This window comes from Tiliqua scincoides, chromosome 4, assembly GCF_035046505.1.
Source record: "Tiliqua scincoides isolate rTilSci1 chromosome 4, rTilSci1.hap2, whole genome shotgun sequence".
Lineage (NCBI taxonomy): Eukaryota > Metazoa > Chordata > Lepidosauria > Squamata > Scincidae > Tiliqua > Tiliqua scincoides.
In genome coordinates, this window is record NC_089824.1 from 139,704,486 (window position 1) to 139,723,660 (window position 19,175).

At 43.7% G+C, this 19,175-nt stretch overlaps 1 protein-coding gene across 1 annotated transcript in view; it reads left to right on the forward strand.

The window, feature by feature from the left end:
• The first annotated feature begins 14,878 nt into the window (after positions 1 to 14,878).
• Positions 14,879 to 19,175, forward strand: part of LOC136648466 (vitellogenin-2-like) — a 38,583-nt gene continuing 34,286 nt past the window's right edge. The window contains exons 1-4 of the mRNA XM_066624579.1: positions 14,879 to 14,918; positions 15,102 to 15,122; positions 16,517 to 16,668; positions 17,576 to 17,827. Coding sequence (XP_066480676.1) covers positions 14,879 to 14,918; positions 15,102 to 15,122; positions 16,517 to 16,668; positions 17,576 to 17,827 — 465 coding nt within the window. The remainder of the gene's footprint in view (positions 14,919 to 15,101; positions 15,123 to 16,516; positions 16,669 to 17,575; positions 17,828 to 19,175) is intronic.

Genomic DNA, 19,175 nt, shown 5'->3' on the forward strand with positions numbered 1-19,175 from the left:
AAATAAAACGAAACAAGTTGGATCTGCAAGAAAATGTTGAGTGTATCCCAAGCCTCTAAGAGGAATGCTGGCATGTGGGACTCAAGCCAGCCTCTAGCAGGAGTTTTGTAGTGCTGTTCAGGTGGCGTGGGGGGGGGGGGGAGTTCCCATACCTCAGTGACTTTCCACCTCTATGGGATATATTATTAACCAGAAATCCGAGAACTGGCTAACAGTGGTAGTTATTTCTACAGAGGGTAAAAGGGAAAAGCTGACACCCTTGCTCAAGAGCTGTTAAGAGTCCATAGGTCTTGGATGCTCAAACTCCTAGAAGCTTCCGTAGCTATTTTATTTTTCTTTCAATATGTATTTCGACACACCTAGGACATCCCTCAAGCATGTAGGAACTGCGACTTTATTTTTGGATAGCTCTATTCCATATACAAACTAATAGACACTGGACCACCTGTGTCTGGTACTGAAACAAGTGGGATCTGCAACTAAATTCGACCAAAGTGCGTCCCCAAATCTGGGGGAGACTTCCATATTGAGGAGCTGTCCCTGTCCTAACTTGAGGCCAGAAGAAGAGTAGAAGAAATCTCCCTGGATAGTATTCAGGCTCCTGTGGTCGTGAAGCAAAGAACTTGAGCATGCACTCTGCCCTCATGCTGCAAGCATTTCATAGTAGCAGAAGACTGCAGCCTGACTGTGTTCTGCTTGATTCTCCTCCTTGCTTTCTCTCCCACTCGTAATAGCATCTGATTTTCACTAATGATGCTGCACTGTGTGAAGTGCAGCGGTAAGAACAGAACAAACTGTCCCCTCTTGCACAATGCGAAGCAACTGCCACACAGAAAGAGTCTGTGTTGATTGTTCCTCAAACCTATCACTCCTCACAGAACTTTCTGGTTGCCGAGCCCCCAGAAGTGGCTGCGCAGAGCTCGGCTTGTGAGGTCCCGGCCAATTTGCCGTACACCAGACAGAGAATGGTAGGGCTGCCTTCTCAGGCAGGGCTGTCAGCTCTGTCATTCCCTGTCCTGCACACAGTGGCATTGCTAGGGGGTGTGGCTTGCACTGGGTGATGTGCACTGGGGGGGTGACGTACACTAAGGGGAGTAAAATTGCTAAAATTGGGGTTTGTAGGAATAATACCATCATGTTGTTCTATTCCATTCAATGAGGAATTTACAGCAGAATGCAATTTTAAAAAGGCAAATTGGGCAGGAGGTGTCCTCCCAAGCTTAGCTCTGCATGGGCAGATGACTTTGGGTGGTGGACTACATCAGATTGCCGACTCCTGCTCTAAAGCATCATAGGAAATGTTGTTCTGGCTGCATTTTGAGCCAAAGCTCAAAGCAGTGTACAAAATGTAATATAATAAATTTAAAATAGATGATTTAAATCTATTTTTAAATTAGATTAAAAATCTAATCTAATTTAGATTTAGATTAATCTAAATGTAATGAAAAAAACCCAGCATGAAATATCTCCATTCTATCAAAAATTATGGCCAAAAAACTAGAAAACAAAAATGCAACTGTCTTAAATGTATGATGCCCTATAGAAAGTGAAACTGAGCTATATCGTGCATTTACTCATGAATAGAAAAACACACCTTAGTCCATTGGAAAGGAACTAATGAACACAGTCCAATGAGCACAGTCCCCCAAAAAGGGACCCTCCCTCAAGCTGACGAATGCATTGAGCCCTATGGAAAGCGTGGTCAGGTCAGGCAAAGAGGAATGCCAGCCCACCAGAAGGGCCCTAATCTGAGGAAAGTGGAGCTCAACAAAAGCTCAAGAAGGCAGCCACACACAACCCCCCCCCCCCCAATAAAATAGGCTTGAGAGAATAAGGTGAACTCTTTTCTTTTGGAGACTTGTAAAGCTAGGTGGGTTCTGATAGTAATATGGTTTAAATATAAGAACTTAAATTGAACTGGGCACTGGGTAGGGCCAAAAATCTTACTGATTTTTGGGGGGGACGGGTGTTATTGCAGGCAGGCTACAGAGAAAATTCACTTGGTGGAACAGGGCTGGCTTCCTCTTATTTAATTATTTGTTGTACTTTATAATTATTTATTTTAATTTCCTTTATGATGTCACATCCAGCCATGACATCAACAGAGAGTTTGTCATTCTAAAAAGTGAGTCCTAGTGCTAAAAGTTTGATAACCACTGCAGTAAGGTGACTTGGGGGGTAGTGATGACACCACTAGCAATCAAAATTGTGGAAATTGTGGTTTTTAGGAATAGTACCATCATGTTATATACCGTTGGATGCGCAATTTACAACAGAATGCAATGAAACAAATAGCTTTGAAATATCTCTATTCTATCAAAAGGTATGGTCAAAAAAAAGTAAGGGTGGAGCAATGGTACATCATCTTGCCCACCACTCAGGTTGTTGCCCCACCCAATGCATAGGAGGAGGTCCAGCACGGGGGTAATGCACTGGCCTCCCGCACTGGGTGAAGCAAACCCTAGAGACGCCACTGCCTGCACATGGCAAATTGGGTAGCAGGCTTCCTCCCAAGCTTAGCTCTGCATGGTGGTGGACTCTACTTTAGGTGGCAGACTGCAACGAATTACTGGCCTTTGCTCTAAAGCATCATGGGAAATGTAGTTCTGGCTGCATTTTGAGCTCATAGTAGTGTACAAAATGTAACATAATAATTTAAAATAGATTAAAATTAGATGTACAAAATGCAGCACAAAATGCAAGCAATGCAAAAAATACAGGACAGTAAAAACCAACTAGTAGCATTACCATAAGAGCAGATTAAAAGTACAACATAAAACACCTAAATAGTACCAAAATAAAACCATTGAATAGAGTTAAAATGGAATAGAAATCTTACAAGTATGTATACACACACACACACACACACATACACATATGCATATACATACATATACATATACATAAAAGTGGCCTTTCTGATAAGGAGAAAAATGTGGAGCAATAGGCTTGCACATGGAAGTTATTATATGACTTATTATAGTTATATTATATAATTATTAATATAAGTATTATTATTATAGTTATTATTATATAGTTATATATATAGTATAGTTATTATTATATAATTATTAATATTATATAATCATATTATATTATAGTTATATAGTTAATAAAATATATATTATATTTATTATATTATATAATTATAATATTATATATTATTATAATATTAATAAATATTAATATACATATACATATGTTTATACATATACATATACATAAAAGTGGCCTTTCTGATAAGGATTAAAATGTGGAGCAATTGGCTTACACATGGAAGTTATTATATATATATATAATATATATATAATATTGCTCCACAATATAATATTGCCAATTGCTCCACATTTTTCTCCTTATCAGAAAGGCCACTTTTCTCCTGGCCAGAAAGAAAGTCAGAATGGTGAGGAGCAGGAGGCCCTCCCCCACTTTGCTTCCCTGTTACCTCTTGCGCCATTCACCCACCTCCACTGCAATGTCCTCCATCTTGCTTCTGTCTGACCTTGTTCAAACAGGCACTAACAAATGCTCCCAGCATACTCTGACCAGCCTGTTTGAACAGGGCTGGAAGGGAGCAAGAGGGAGTCAGTGGGCGAAGGGCCCAAAAGATAAGACTGAGGAAGATCCAAAGTCTGGATCACTTTGCTGGGCTCTGCTTCCCCTATTCTTGCCTGTCCAGTTACTTCCCAAAGTAGTTGGACAGGAGAGGAGGAGGTGGCAGTGGCAGCTACAGCAGTGGTGGGTACACATGTGTATGAATGCATGCTTGCAATTGAAAAGGGGGAGCATTAAAGGGGATAATGGGCAAAACAGAGATAATGTTGGAGATAATGGGCAAAACAGAGAGATAGCAGAAGCGCAAACCTGCAGCTGCAGCGTGTGGTGCTCAGAGCACAGGGGAGAACACCAAAAAAAGAAGGCAAGACCCAGGGAAATCCCAGCACCAGAGTCTATTTACAGGCAGTATTTACAAGTAGAAGGCAGTTGCAGAAATCTGCAAGCAGAGGCAGTCCAGCAAACAGTTCAAGTAGTCAGCAAATCAGGTGTCAAGTCCAGCAGAGATTCATGCAGCAACTCACTCCTACAACCCACACCAGTGGAGTGTGCTTGCTGGACATTTATACTCCTGTCAGCCAATGGGAAGCACCATGACCTCATCACTGAGGAATGTCATTGCATCATCCTGGGCAGGGATTGCATCAGCTTTTCCCATCTCTCCTTGTTCTGTGCAATGACTCAGCACTTTGCCCTGATCGGCCCAGGCCCTGGCCCTTGTCTGATAGGTATGCTTACATTTAGCACATACATCTGCCTTATCCAGCCACCGAATTGCCTTACTGTATGAGGCACATACTGTAACAGTGTGAGCACATAGCAGATCTGTGCAAATTCAGTCAGTAGCTCTACTGATTACCCCAATGGCTGACCTGCATGGGATGCTGAATCAAGTGGGCATTTGTCTTAATCAAGCAGGGCTCTTATAAGCTAGAGAAGAAACAGGGCAAATTGGTGCCAACAGCAGCTTCCCTCCTGGGGCAAACAGCAATTTCAGAGGGGATTTCTGTTGGGACCATGGCATGTGCAGAAAGGGTTAAAATCCTCTTGCATCTTATGGTCCCAATCCCAATTAGATCTTTCCATGACTCCTATTGAAAACACATACTCAGAAGGGCAAACGATGCCTTTAACATAACATGTAGTTTGACCCTAAGCCAAACATCCCAAACCACCTGCAAGTAAACCCTCCTTCCTGTGCATCATGATCCCTATTAGCAGGGAAGGGCAAGTCCAGCGCGGCTTGACTCGAATCAAGTCACTAAGTCTCTGCCCCCTGCGACTCGCCTCACGAAAGAATCATAATGGGGATACTTTCCAAGTCACCCTTTAGTGACTCTAAAGGACTCAAGTCAAGTTGCCCCTCCTTTAAAAAGTGTGCCGTGGGGCAAAAATGGGGGGCGTGGCCAAAGGCAACTGAATGGCTGTGTTTTTCTGACCTCTTGAAAGCTCTTGGGAAAGCATGCTATTTCCTCCCAAAAACCGTGGGTCTGAGGAGATCCGACGATCTGTGATGAGGAGACATTTGATGCTACAGATGGTGTACAGTTTCAGAGAAGAAGGGTCCAACCAGGGGCTGTTTTTCTCCAAGGGAACCCAGGAATCAATGTCGGTGTTGGTGAGGATTCATCTTGAAACTAAGCTGAAGGCCCCAGGCAGGGAAAGACATTGGAAGAACTAAGTGATTGTTATTCTGCTGTGTGTGTCTGGCATTGATTGATTGACTGCCTGATTAAGCTTTTGCCTGAGGAAAGAAGGAGGAGGGGCAGGTTTTCTCCCTCTGGGAAGAGGAAAGAGGGGGGAAGCTTTCTCCCCTTATTTGTTTGCTCCTGTGAGAAGAAGCTTTGGAGGAGACCTGCCGAGCTAGTTATGGAAATATGAAAACATAACTCTAACTTTACAAATCTAAAACTTGTTGGATTACAAATTAATCGTTTTGGAATATAAACTCTGCTTTGGAATGCTCAGTTTCCTTTTCCTGTGGGGATCTTGAAGTGCCTGTGGAGAGGGTTGGAGATCTGCATTTCTTTGTTTTGCAAAAGTGGTTTATTGTTTTGAATTCCTCTCACTATCTCCTGGAACGGAATGTGGTTGATATAGCAACAAACATAAGCAATAGAATCAAAACAACAGAATAAGAAGAATAGAACATCGGGGACATCTAGTGGATTTGGAAAGACATTGCAAGGACAAGAACAGGATTTGATAAGTGAAGTAAGGAGGACGATATGCTGAGGACCTCTAGTGGCGTTAAAAATATTGCAAGGCAAAGGTTTATTTGACTTAAAATTTCCTTGTGTTGATTTTCATGGGTGAACAGTTAATTTCTTGATGTTATGATGTGATATATGGGTAACATATATCATTTTGAGCTCTGCCCGGGCTACATGTGCTACTGCCCGGGCTATGCCACTGCATTGAGGGAACAGAAGTGAATTGAAAGTGGATTCAAACTGTAGTGGAAAAGAAGTCCAGGTCTTCATCATAGGCACCAACATGTATTAGTACAATTAAAAAATGCAATTGAAATTTATACCTTCAGACCAGAACTACTAAACCCCAGCACTAGGTCAGCCAGTTCACAGAATTCCCAGGCCTCAATAGTCAGCTCCACTCTTTCTAATTTAGTAGGTGTCTAGAACGCACGACCTTGAATCAAATCTACAGTATATGTGATTTGGCATTGTTTGACGATGAAATTAACAGTATGGAGTATAAATATAAGTCTGGAGCACAAAAAAGACAAGAGAAATCCAAAATCCAAAAAAGGGCCAGGCAAGTTTATTTCGCCTGAGCTTTGTTTCAAAATCATCACCTAGTAATGGGGGAGATAGTGAAAGGCAGTCCTTGGATACCCCTGCATTATTATTAGAAGATAAAGCAAATGAGGAAGACTTAGCTGAGGTAGAAGGAACGCAGTAGCACTACTCAAAATAAGGAAATGATTCCATTCTGATCATGTTTTCATTGTTTCAATCTTGCTCAAGTTAAAACTGTCAGTTAAAAACTTGTTTTACATACATAAGACCTTTATTGGCATAGAGAACAGAAATACAAAACAACAAACAAAAACTGTAACTGTTTACAAAACAGTTTACTGTTTTGTACTGTACAGTACTGTTTTGTACTGTTTACTACAAAAACTGTAGCAACATATGGTTTGTAGGAAAATTTAGGAGGGGGGGCAATGAGGCATCTTGCCAGCTCTCAGCAGGTCTGCTGCCGTGCACACTCACTAAGTCAGTGTTTGTCAAACTGGGTCAGGAGCGACTAGGTGGGTCGGGAGCCCATTTCAGGTGGGTCCCCACTCTTTTCAGTGTGTATTTTATTTTTAATTTAATAGGGCGCAATCCTAACCAACTTTTCAGCATTGACCTAGCCACAACGCAACCCCAAGTTAAGATAACAAACAAACCTTGAGGAGGCCCCCTTGACTGCCTCCACTCTGCAGGACGCCTATGTCAGTGCTGGAAAGGTGGTCAGGATTGCTGCCATGGTATGTGACTGCATTTGGGGAAATGTAACAGATCTGTGCTTTTAACAGGCTGCTATGTATGTACTTTTATCAATGATAGACATTAGGGATTACTCCCAGGTAAGTATGAATAGAATTGCAACTGTTGGGATGTTTGGGGAACTTTTTTTAAACAGATCAGCAAATACTTGGGAGGGTTAGGAGGGTTCTTCTTTATTTTAATTTTTTAAAAAACTTATACTTATTGTAAACTTATAATTTACTTACTTTTAATCTACTTAATTGATTTGTTTCTGTTGCATGGGGGAGTTGCTAAAAATTTTCCTACTTGATGATGTCACTTCCAGCCATGACATCACTTCCAGGTTAATGACCTCTCTTCCAGTGGGTCCCGACAGATTGTCATTCTAAAAAGTTTGTCCCAGTACAAAAAGGTTTGAGAACTACTGCACTAGGTAGTGTCATCCAAGCCACTCCCTCCCAGCTGAATTTGAGGATATTAGTTTACAGCAAAGTTGAAAAGGTTACATAAAGACAAGAGGTATCCACAACAAAGTGTTGGGATATGAACATCTTCCTATGAGTAAATCCTACTGGTTTCAGTGGAGTTTACTTCAGAGTAAACATGTCCTGAATTACAGTTGCATAGGCTGGTTTTCATCATCTGGTACTAAATAGGCAATCTTTCCTTTTTCTTTCTCAGCGGCATCACTAAGGGCTGCAGAGACCACACTGGGTGACACCCTCGGGGGAAGAGTGACACCACTAGCAGTCAAAATTTTGGAAACCTTTTGTAAAATTTCTGTTTATGAATAATACCACCATGCTAATTATCATTGGAAAGGTAATTTCATGAAACTAATCATGCTGAATTATCTGTATTCAATCAAATATTATGGCTGGTTAACCAGAAAAACAAAACACAACTGCCTTATACAACATAAAGATTTCCTAAACTCAGAACTGACCAAGGAGATTGATTGTTCTGAAAGCCACTAAGGTTTGTTACAACATAGAAGTGAACCCTTAAGGTGTTAGTATGAGTCAGCTCTCATTTCCATTTATCTGAGCTAATACTAGAACTTCTATTTCTCATCCCATAGGGATGAGGATGGGGAGGTTAGAGAACAACAAGACAAAGGCAGAGTAGGAGAAGAAATTGGGAAAGGTAGCGTGATGGGATGTGATAGACGGTTTGGCACAATGAGAGGATGCGGGGACAAAGGAGCGAATAAGCAGCCCATCCTGGGGCATTCCGTGTATAAATGCTTTTATGCGAATGCCCGAAGTCTACGAGCAAAGGTGGGAGAACTGGAATGTCTGGTGACAAGGGAAAATATTGACATAGTGGGCATAACGGAAACCTGGTGGAATGCGGAGAATCAGTGGGATACCGCAATCCCAGGCTATAAACTCTACAGGAGGGACAGGCAGGGGCATGTTGGAGGTGGGGTGGCCCTTTATGTTAAGGAAGGGATAGAATCCAGCAAAGTAGAGATTGAAGGTGGGTCTGACTCCACCGTAGAATCTCTGTGGGTTAAATTACTAGGCTTGTGCAGCGATGTATTACTGGGGGCGTGCTATCGTCCTCCAGACCAGAAATCGGATGGGGACCTTGAAATGAGGAAACAGATCAGGGAGGTGACAAGGAGGGACAGGGTTGTAATCATGGGGGACTTCAATTATCCTCATATTGACTGGGTCAATTTGTGTTCTGGTCACGATAAGGAAACTGGATTTCTTGACGTGCTAAATGACTGTGGCTTAGATCAGCTAGTCACGGAGCCCACCAGAGGACAGGTGACTCTGGATTTAATATTGTGCGGTATGCAGGACCTGGTTAGAGATGTAAACGTTACTGAGCCATTGGGGAACAGTGATCATGCTGCGATCCGTTTTGACGTGCACGTTGGGGGAAGAATACCAGGCAAATCTCTAACAAAAACCCTTGACTTCCGACGGGCGGACTTCCCTCAAATGAGGAGGCTGGTTAGAAGGAGGTTGAAAGGGAGGGTAAAAAGAGTCCAATCTCTCCAGAGTGCATGGAGGCTGCTTAAAACAACAGTAATAGAGGCCCAGCAGAGATGTATACCGCAAAGAAAGAAGGGTTCCACTAAATCCAGGAGGGTTCCCGCATGGCTAACCAGCCAAGTTAGAGAGGCTGTGAAGGGCAAGGAAGCTTCCTTCCGTAAATGGAAGTCTTGCCCTAATGAGGAGAATAAAAAGGAACATAAACTGTGGCAAAAGAAATGTAAGAAGGTGATATGGGAGGCCAAGAGAGACTATGAGGAACGCATGGCCAGCAACATTAAGGGGAATAATAAAAGCTTCTTCAAATATGTTAGAAGCAGGAAACCCGCCAGAGAAGCGGCTGGCCCTCTGGATAGTGAGGGAGGGAAAGGGGAGATAAAAGGAGACTTAGAGATGGCAGAGAAATTAAATGAGTTCTTTGCATCTGTCTTCACGGCAGAAGACCTTGGGCAGATACCGCTGCCCGAACGGCCCCTCCTAACCGAGGAGTTGAGTCAGATAGAGGTTAAAAGAGAAGATGTTTCAGACCTCATTGATAAATTAAAGATCAATAAGTCACCGGGCCCTGATGGCATCCACCCAAGGGTTATTAAGGAATTGAAGAATGAAGTTGCAGATCTCTTGACTAAGGTATGCAACTTGTCCCTCAAAACGGCCACGGTGCCAGAAGATTGGAGGATAGCAAATGTCACACCTATTTTTAAAAAGGGAAAGAGGGGGGACCCGGGAAACTATAGGCTGGTCAGCCTAACATCCATACTGGGTAAGATGGTGGAATGCCTCATCAAAGATAGGATCTCAAAACACATAGACGAACAGGCCTTGCTGAGGGAGAGTCAGCATGGCTTCTGTAAGGGTAAGTCTTGCCTCACCAACCTTATAGAATTCTTTGAAAAGGTCAACAGGCATGTGGATGCGGGAGAACCCGTGGACATTATATATCTGGACTTTCAGAAGGCGTTTGACACGGTCCCTCACCAAAGGCTACTGAAAAAACTCCACAGTCAGGGAATTAGAGGACAGGTCCTCTCATGGATTGAGAACTGGTTGGAGGCCAGGAAGCAGAGAGTGGGTGTCAATGGGCAATTTTCACAATGGAGAGAGGTGAAAAGCGGTGTGCCCCAAGGATCTGTCCTGGGACCGGTGCTTTTCAACCTCTTCATAAATGACCTGGAGACAGGGTTGAGCAGTGAAGTGGCTAAGTTTGCAGACGACACCAAACTTTTCCGAGTGGTGAAGACCAGAAGTGATTGTGAGGAGCTCCAGAAGGATCTCTCCAGACTGGCAGAATGGGCAGCAAAATGGCAGATGCGCTTCAATGTCAGTAAGTGAAAAGTCATGCACATTGGGGCAAAAAATCAAAACTTTAGATATAGGCTGATGGGTTCTGAGCTGTCTGTGACAGATCAGGAGAGAGATCTTGGGGTGGTGGTGGACAGGTCGATGAAAGTGTCGACCCAATGTGCGGCGGCAGTGAAGAAGGCCAATTCTATGCTTGGGATCATTAGGAAGGATATTGGGAACAAAACGGCTAGTATTATAATGCCGTTGTACAAATCGATGGTAAGGCCACACCTGGAGTATTGTGTCCAGTTCTGGTCGCCGCATCTCAAAAAAGACATAGTGGAAATGGAAAAGGTGCAAAAGAGAGCGACTACGATGATTACGGGGCTGGGGCACCTTCCTTATGAGGAAAGGCTACGGCATTTGGGCCTCTTCAGCCTAGAAAAGAGACGCTTGAGGGGGGACATGATTGAGACATACAAAATTATGCAGGGAATGGACAGAGTGGATAGGGAGATGCTCTTTACACTCTCACATAATACCAGAACCAGGGGACATCCACTAAAATTGAGTGTTGGGCGGGTTAGGACAGACAAAAGAAAATATTTCTTTACTCAGCGTGTGGTCGGTCTGTGGAACTCCTTGCCACAGGATGTGGTGCTGGCGTCTAGCCTAGACGCCTTTAAAAGGGGATTGGATGAGTTTCTGGAGGAAAAATCCATTATGGGGTGCAAGCCATGATGTGTATGCACAACCTCCTGATTTTAGGAATGGGTTAAGTCAGAATGCCAGATGTAGGGGAGGGCACCAGGATGAGGTCTCTTGTTATCTGGTGTGCTCCCTGGGGCATTTGGTGGGCCACTGTGAGATACAGGAAGCTGGACTAGATGGGCCTATGGCCTGATCCAGTGGGGCTGTTCTTATGTTCTTATGTTCTTATGTTCTTATTTAGTTGTGTGAGTGTCATCAAGTTGGTGTTTTCATGGGTAACTGATTTGTTGGGTGACCTGTACAGTTCTATAGTAAAATAAAGAAATAAAGTGAATGGAGTGTGACATCAACCCTAATGATGACACTACATTTAGGCTATGCATATGATATTGTAATTTATTCTGTATAGTCTGGTATGGGAGGATGTTCATCATGGGGTTGATGCAGTGAGCTCTCACATTGGGTGCTGCAAACCCTAGTGACACCTCTGCTCTTTCTATCTTGCTTTCTGCTTCAAGTCTTTCCACTCTTCCTTTCTCTTTGTAGCTCTATGTCTCCATTTGCTCCCTACTCTGCCTTATATGGTCAGCCAAGAACTACACTGCCATATCTTAGGTAATAAGGCAACATGGAAGGGAACAAAGTCTTGTTCTTTGTAGTTCCAGAGAGCTGGACTTAAGTTGCAGGAGGGGAGATTTCAGTTGACTGTCAGGACAATATACTGGCAGGGAATGAACCTGGGAAATTCTGCATGCAAAGTGCTCTGCCACTGACATTACCCACTTGTGGACTGTGAATTATTAAAATACAGTTGAAATAATCAAAGTATGCTTAAGGCTGCAATCCTATACCCATTTTAATGGGAGTAAGTGCCACTGAATTTAATGGGCCTTATTTCTGGGTAGGTATGCCTAGTGTTCCACTATAAGGCACCTGTTTAATGGATTTGAAATGAAGTCAACAGGTCATCAGATTTACTTAATCCATGCAGAAAACCATACCAAGATCTGGCTGTCTAAATTTTAGCAGAATTTTAATTCTGGATGAACCATTGGTAGAGCTGCCAGTGCCATAGACAGTATGCAGGCCACAAGTTTGGCCGTTCCTGCTGTTATTCATTCCTTAGGGCCAGGGCCCTGTTTACTAGCTCAGTAGACAATGTAATGCAGTCCAAAAGTGCAAGATCTAGCAGTAATGGTGAACACCAGATCCTATCCCCTCCATTTTTAATCTCCCTGCCTCTCTTCTTTCCAAGGAGACCCATAGGTGGCCCCAGGGCTTACACAGAGATAAGTAAATATCTTTTTTGCTTACCTCCCGTTTACCTTCAGGTCTCTCCCCGCACCATTGGATATAACACAGGTGGTGTGGGATAGGATTAGGGCTTTTCATTTATTTTGCCATAAAATGAAATGGGAATGAAGTTGAATAAATTTGGTGGAGAGGAGGAATCCATTCATTTTGGTGGTTTTTTGTTTTGTTTTGTTTAGCATTTGTTTCCATTCATTCTTATGGGAGCCCTGGAACAGGTTGAATACTGTATTTGTGTACAGGTCACAGACATTGTAGTAGTGGGGGAGAGAAAGATTGTTCATTTTTTTCATGTTTTTAGAAAATCTGGAACAGCCCTATACTCAATGTACTGGTCACCAAATGGTCATCAAGAACAGGGGGGGGAGGGAGGGGGAGAGAGAAAGAGAATTGATATTGACAGTTGGAAAGCCAGCCAATCTGGAGTAATGACTTTATCAAAATCTCCAGAAAAATCTGGGGGACAAAGTCCAAGTGCCAGCCATAGCCAAGTGCCAAGGTCATTTGCTTCCTCTCGCTCACTGCCTACCTGCCTATTTACTCATCTCCACCCTGCTAAACTCTGGACTCAAGGCTAAAACCCACCTTGGGTCACTGAATGTCCAAGGGTGTCACGAATATGCCATAGAGCACATTTGTGACACCACACAAGCAGGCAGCACCGACAGAGAACTGGTACTGTACCACAGGCCTGGCGGCCGACAGAGGTAAGTAAGCCACCAAGCAGCACAGGGGTTGTGGGAGGGTGGCAGGAAGGGGGTGTTTTGGGGTGGGGGAGGGTGGAACGGTGGGTGGATTGAAGCCAGGAGGGGGATAGGATTGGTGGAGCAAATAGGTGGTGCAGATGCAAGGAGCCCCATTGGGTAGGGACCAAGTAAGTGTTCCATTTCTCTCCTAGGCTGCTCATTCTTCCACCATCATGGCAGTCTGTTACAAAAGTCTGCAATGCAGGGTGTGCCCCACTTGTCTTTTCTATGGCCATGCCTTGAGCTGTGTCAGTCTGCTTCCACAACTCAAGTGGCTCCCAAGTCTGGCCTATTGCTCTTAAATCCTCTGCACTGGTATACTTTTTGTCTGCTTCTTATTCAGACTGGCTATGCCATCAGCTGTGCCATTTTGTAGTTCTATAGTATTAATGTATGCCTGTGTGTCTTCAATTACCTGTGAAATATTGACCCTTTATCCTTTCTGCCCAAAATCTGACAGGTCTGATCCTTTAAAGGCCTAGTTAGTAGAATGCCTACATATCTCATGCCAACAGGACGGAGAACACAAATATTAAATTCAGGAGAAGGGCAGCTGGATTCTCATTGAAAGCAATGGGATTCTTATAAAGTATATGCCTACAAGGAACCATCTTTCCAATCTTTCTGAAATTCGCAGGTCTGATCCCTTAGGGAGTGGAGCAGAATGTCTGAAATGTCATGCCATTTGGATGGAAAACCACAAAGTTTTTATTTATATTTATATTTATTTATACAGGTGTTTCTATACCGCCTTTCTTGGTCCTCAGATTTCTCCTTAGACTTTAATCAAGGTGGTTTACATAGGCAGGCAATTTAAATCCCTGTAGGGATTTTTATAATTTGAAAGAAGGTTTCTATCTTTCAAGAAACCACAACAGTCAGATGTTTTTTTTCTTGATCTGGTCTCACATTCTGGCCTCCATCCTCCCATGCTCAGAGCTGATGGAATAGCTCAGCTCAGCTTGTCAGCTGCTTGAAGGTCGCACGATGCCAGTGGCATCAAACTGGCGACCTTCGGATGTTATCTTCAGGCAAATGGAGGCTCAACCCTCTAGGCCAGACCTCCTGCCATCAGAAGACTGGCTAACTTTCCCTTTGAAATCAGTAGAAAATGAAAGTGAATGGTAAAAAAAAACTATTCAAATTAAAATAAATGGAAACTAAAACAAATCAAAGTTAAACTTTCAAAATGGAAGAAAAAAGCAAATTTTTGCACACCCCTCCTAACCACCAATTCACGGCTCCCAGTTATCATTACCAAGCCTTTGTTGCTCAGCTTAATGTCATTCTGATTTTTAAAAAGGAAATCTCTATTTTTTTTAAACAATCCTCATGAGGACATTATCAGTTAGATAAGATCGTGAGCCATGTGTCATGTCAACATAACCTTGCCCACCTTAACATTAACGACAACAGTTTCAAAACTGCCAGCTCGTCATGGCCACCAATAATTCCTCTCCCAGAATAAATATGTTGTTGCAAAAAAATCCTGTAACAAAATTAGAACCAAAAAAGTGTCAAGGTTTAAATGAAGCAGCTTTGTAATGGTGAATGTCAATAACTTGAGAGGACTGTGTCGAGATTTGTCTTCCCAACAGAATCCTCCACTGAAAGCAAAAAATACAGCATCTTGCCAAAAGATTGTTTGAATAGCTGGACTGAAAGTTGGCAACTCAACAAACCCTCCCACGGCAATGATTGCCTATCAATAATTCTTGGTGTATAAAAGTTGTGTGCTTCTCGGAGGTTTTCATTCTCTTCCAAAATGAGAGGAGTCACATTTGCCTTGCTTATCACGTTTGTGGGTAAGTTTACTTCTTCCACTGTCATTAAACACAGAAAGTGATCTCAGAGAAGGAAGGGCTATGGGGAACCGGAAATCTAACTTGCCTCGCTCCCATTTGTTTCTGTACTTCAGATGAAGTGAACTTATTCTTAACTTGAGTCCAGGTATTATCTACTTATGAATGTATTTTCTCCCCACACAGGTTGCCAGAAATATGATCTTGGTAAGTCAAATTCTCTCTGTTTTGTGTCATTTAGCAGCTGTTGACTAGTTTAAGTTCTCAGCAGATTTGTATTATTGCCTTTTCGCCATGTTGTTTGGGCACAATCAACCAGCCAGGGAACCATTTCAGGGTTTGGGGCTGGGAACTGGGCAGGCATTTGAGGGACGGAGCAAGATACACCGCAAAGAACAAAGGCCTACCACTGGATATGTTCAAAATGCCAGAAATCGGTGTACTGTATATTTTAAGAGAATTTGAGGTGGATACATTATACATTTCATAATGTACCCACTGGAGAGGGGGAAAGCATTAAGCTCCCTCTCATGGCACACTGTTTTCCTATGTATGTGCCCTACCACCATTTTGAAGAGGCTTAAGGCCAAAATGGCTACCGCTGCATCTAGCAGCACTGCCAGGATTGCGGAGGTCTCCTCGGGGAAGGGGACTTTCATTTCCTTCTCCCAAGAAAAGCCCCAGGCTCCTCAATGGAGCTTCTCAAGTCTGTGCTGGCTATTTAGCTGGTGCGGACTTGAGAGTCTCTGTGTTCAGGTTTTATAGCCAAGATGGAGAATGGGATAAGGTAAAGCAAACCTCTGCTGGTCCCACCTCCCTCCCGGGCCAGTTTCTCCCCCAGTCCACCCTCCCATACCCCATTCTGCCCATTCCCTGCCTTCCCCCACCCTGAAAATACCTCCAGCCGGTACTGAAGGAGCATTGCCCAGTCCTCCATGTGGTGCTGAGGCACAGTGCCAACTGGCACTGGCCCAACTCCATTGGCCCCTTCAAGTGCCACAGATGTGAGTTATGGCACGCTTGCAACACCCAATGCTGGCACTGGAGCTCAGCGCCAGCGCTGAGGGTTAATTAGATTGGGCCCTTAGCAAAGTTACTAAGCACCATAGAAATGATTACACAGGCCCAAATATATTTTGCTGACATAAAAGGTATTCATCGATGTATTTGGGATGCTGAATCCAAAAATGGCATCGGTTTTGTCTGAATAGCTCTAGATTTGGAAGTACAGCATAACCACCTTATATGTTGGTTCAAGTGGTTTCCTCATGAGGAAGTCATGGTGTCAGCTACCACATGAGGAAACTGCTTGAATCAGCATATAAGGTGGCTATGCCATACCCCCCCCCCATACAGCCAATTGGGCAAAACCGATGCCATGTTTGTATTCAGCATCCCAAAAATATTCTAAATTCATTCAAACATCTTTGCCAACTTTAAAAAATGGGTGTTGGGGCGGTAGGCCTGTGCTGTCATTATGGCCATCATGTTCTCTTTCACCATCTCTTGGGATATCTCAAGTGGCATCTATTTGTTGCTATCAATAACGTATCAGATATAGTAGTTGTTTTTAAAATGAGCCTTTTCCTTCCTGTTTACAGAACCTGAGTTTAGCAACATCAAAACCTACGTATATCGCTATGAAGGACTCATTCTGAATGGGTTGCCAGAAAGAGATTTAAAGAAGTCTGGATTAAAACTGACTTGTCAAGTAGAGGTCAGCAGAGTATCTCAGGAAGAACATATTCTTAAGGTATTTAACACCAACAATTCCTAATTTTACAGTACAATTATTATTAATTATTAACAGTATTCATATACCGCTTTTCAACTAAAAGTTCACAAAGCGGTTTACAAAGAAAAATCAAAAATCCATGCATGTCTACTTAAAAGTAAGTCTATTGTGTTTAATGAGGCCTACCCCCTGGAAATTGTGTATAAGATTTCAGCCTTATGGGCCAATCTGAATAGGCTGTGCTGCTGGACTGCCAGAATTCATATTCTGGCGGCACAGTCTGCTTTATGGCTGTCACAAATAGTGACCTGCTCTATATTGTAGCTTGGTCACTGTAAGCGGCTGGGTCCACACAACAGTGGCCTCCCAACAAGTTCTGGGTCAGGTAAATCTGTGTCAGAGATGGGATTGGTTGGAAGAGAGGGGGAGGAATGGGAGGAGACTGAGGCAGGAAGGCTGGGAAAGGGGCAGTATTGGCGATAGTGGTGCCCCCAATATCTATCCCCTTTCTCAGCCTGGTTCCCCATCCTGGGTCCAAAGGGGAAGCGAGGACTTACCTCAGGACATGGGAACAAATGTTCCCTTACCTCAAGGAGACTTTTGCCGTGTAAAACTCCCCCCAGGACGCAGCTTGTGCCCTCTTGATGTGGCTGCATTGGCATGTGGGGAATTAGTTACGATTGGCAATTACTAAAAGGGCATATCAAGATATCTTTTCTTTCTTGCCCCTCTCCATGTTTGAAATGTTTTTCCTGCTCTTCTCTTCTTCTTGCCCCCCCATACCACTATTGTTTTATACCATGAAGTTGTTTACAAATACAGAAAAAAAGATTACTATATTGTAAAACAGATCTATGACTCTTGTTCACCTCTTGGGTGGCAAAATTCTCATTTAACCAGAACACTAACCCACGTGTTTCCTTAGGTCATTTCCCCTCAACTGGAAGAATACTATGGAATCTGGCCCAGGGATCGATTCATCAAAGCACCCAAACTCACTCAGCAGATTGGTCCATGTTTTACCCGTTGGTTCAAGTTTGAATACCGAAGAGGCCATATTGGAAACATTTATGCCCCAAAAGACATCCCAATTCTTTGTGTTAATATAGTGAAGGGGATCCTGACTTTGCTCCCGATAACCATAAAGCAGTCACAGAGTGTTTATGAACTACAAGAGGTTTGAGATATTTTTGTTTTCAGATTCTAAAATGACTCAGTTTTAGAACAAATGTTAAATATTTAGAACTGCGGAATAACATAAAGACTGGTTCGCACTTGCCTGTACTTAACATGTTTGCTCTTCACTTGATGTCTCAGGGCCCAATCTGCCAGTGCACATTATCGCAAAATGCCGTAAAGCACGTTTGCAAGCCCTTAGCGCCAGCCAAGCACCAGAGCTAGCCCAGTGGATAGCCGGTGCTCTGCCACTCTGTGGTTGCCCAAACCACTGGGCAGGAGAGAGGTAGGTGGGGGTGTGGGGGGGACAGGGAGGAGAAGTTCAGGGGCAGGGGGAGGTGGGGGAGAGAGCAGGGAGGAGGCATTCCAGGGAGAGGGAAGAGGGCGGGAGGAGAGTGGAACTGGTAGAGCAGAGCTCCACTGGATCCTGAGCTCCGTGTTGGGCCGTGTGGCCCGACACAGAACTCTTTGATTCTGCAGCAGCTCCACAGCTGCCACAGAATTGAGTAACCCCATTGTGGGCTACTTTCCTTACCCAGGGGTAGGGCACAAACATCCCTGTTCCCTGGGGAGCCCCCAGTGGCTGCCCAGTTGTGCTCAGGATGCAATGGCAGCCATTTACAGCACCACAGCAGCCCTGCATGCTGGGCAGAACAAAAATCTGTTGGGGCCCACCTAGGGCCAGATGTGATGTCAGCAGAAAGTGACATTATTGTGATATCAGGGCCAAAAGTGATGTCCAGTAATGTCACTTCTCCTTATTAATGATATCAGGCTGGAAGTGATGTTGCGCTTGGACTAATTTTTAACTGGTACGTGAGGGGAAACCAAATCGCACATCTATCCTGGGAAATAGTTCTCTCCAAATCCAAATTTGCTGACCAGTTAATTTTCAGACTTTGTGGATGAGGCAAAAGCTATCCATCAGGCTACAACCTGAGAACATTCATCATAGTTTTCTAGTACGAACTCTCCCCTTCCCAACTACCTCATTCTCTACTGCCACAGAGTAAAGGTCTCTACTGACCTTTAAAGCCCTATACTGCTCTGGGCCAGGATATCTTAGAGACCACCTACTCCCGTACAATCCGGCTCGCCATCTCAGGTCATCAGAGAAGGCCTTTTTGCAAGTGCCGCCACCCAAGGAGGTCCGGGGGGTGGCTGCAAGAAATAGGGCCTTCTCGGTAGTGGCACCAACATTATGGAACTCCCTTCCCCTTGACTTGAAAATGGCTCCCTCTCTTGAGAGCTTTCGGCGAGGCCTGAAAACACTGTTGTTTAAACAAGCCTTCTGATTTCTGGCCTTCTTAACTTTTTTATACATCTTTTAGTTTTACAGGCTTGATTCC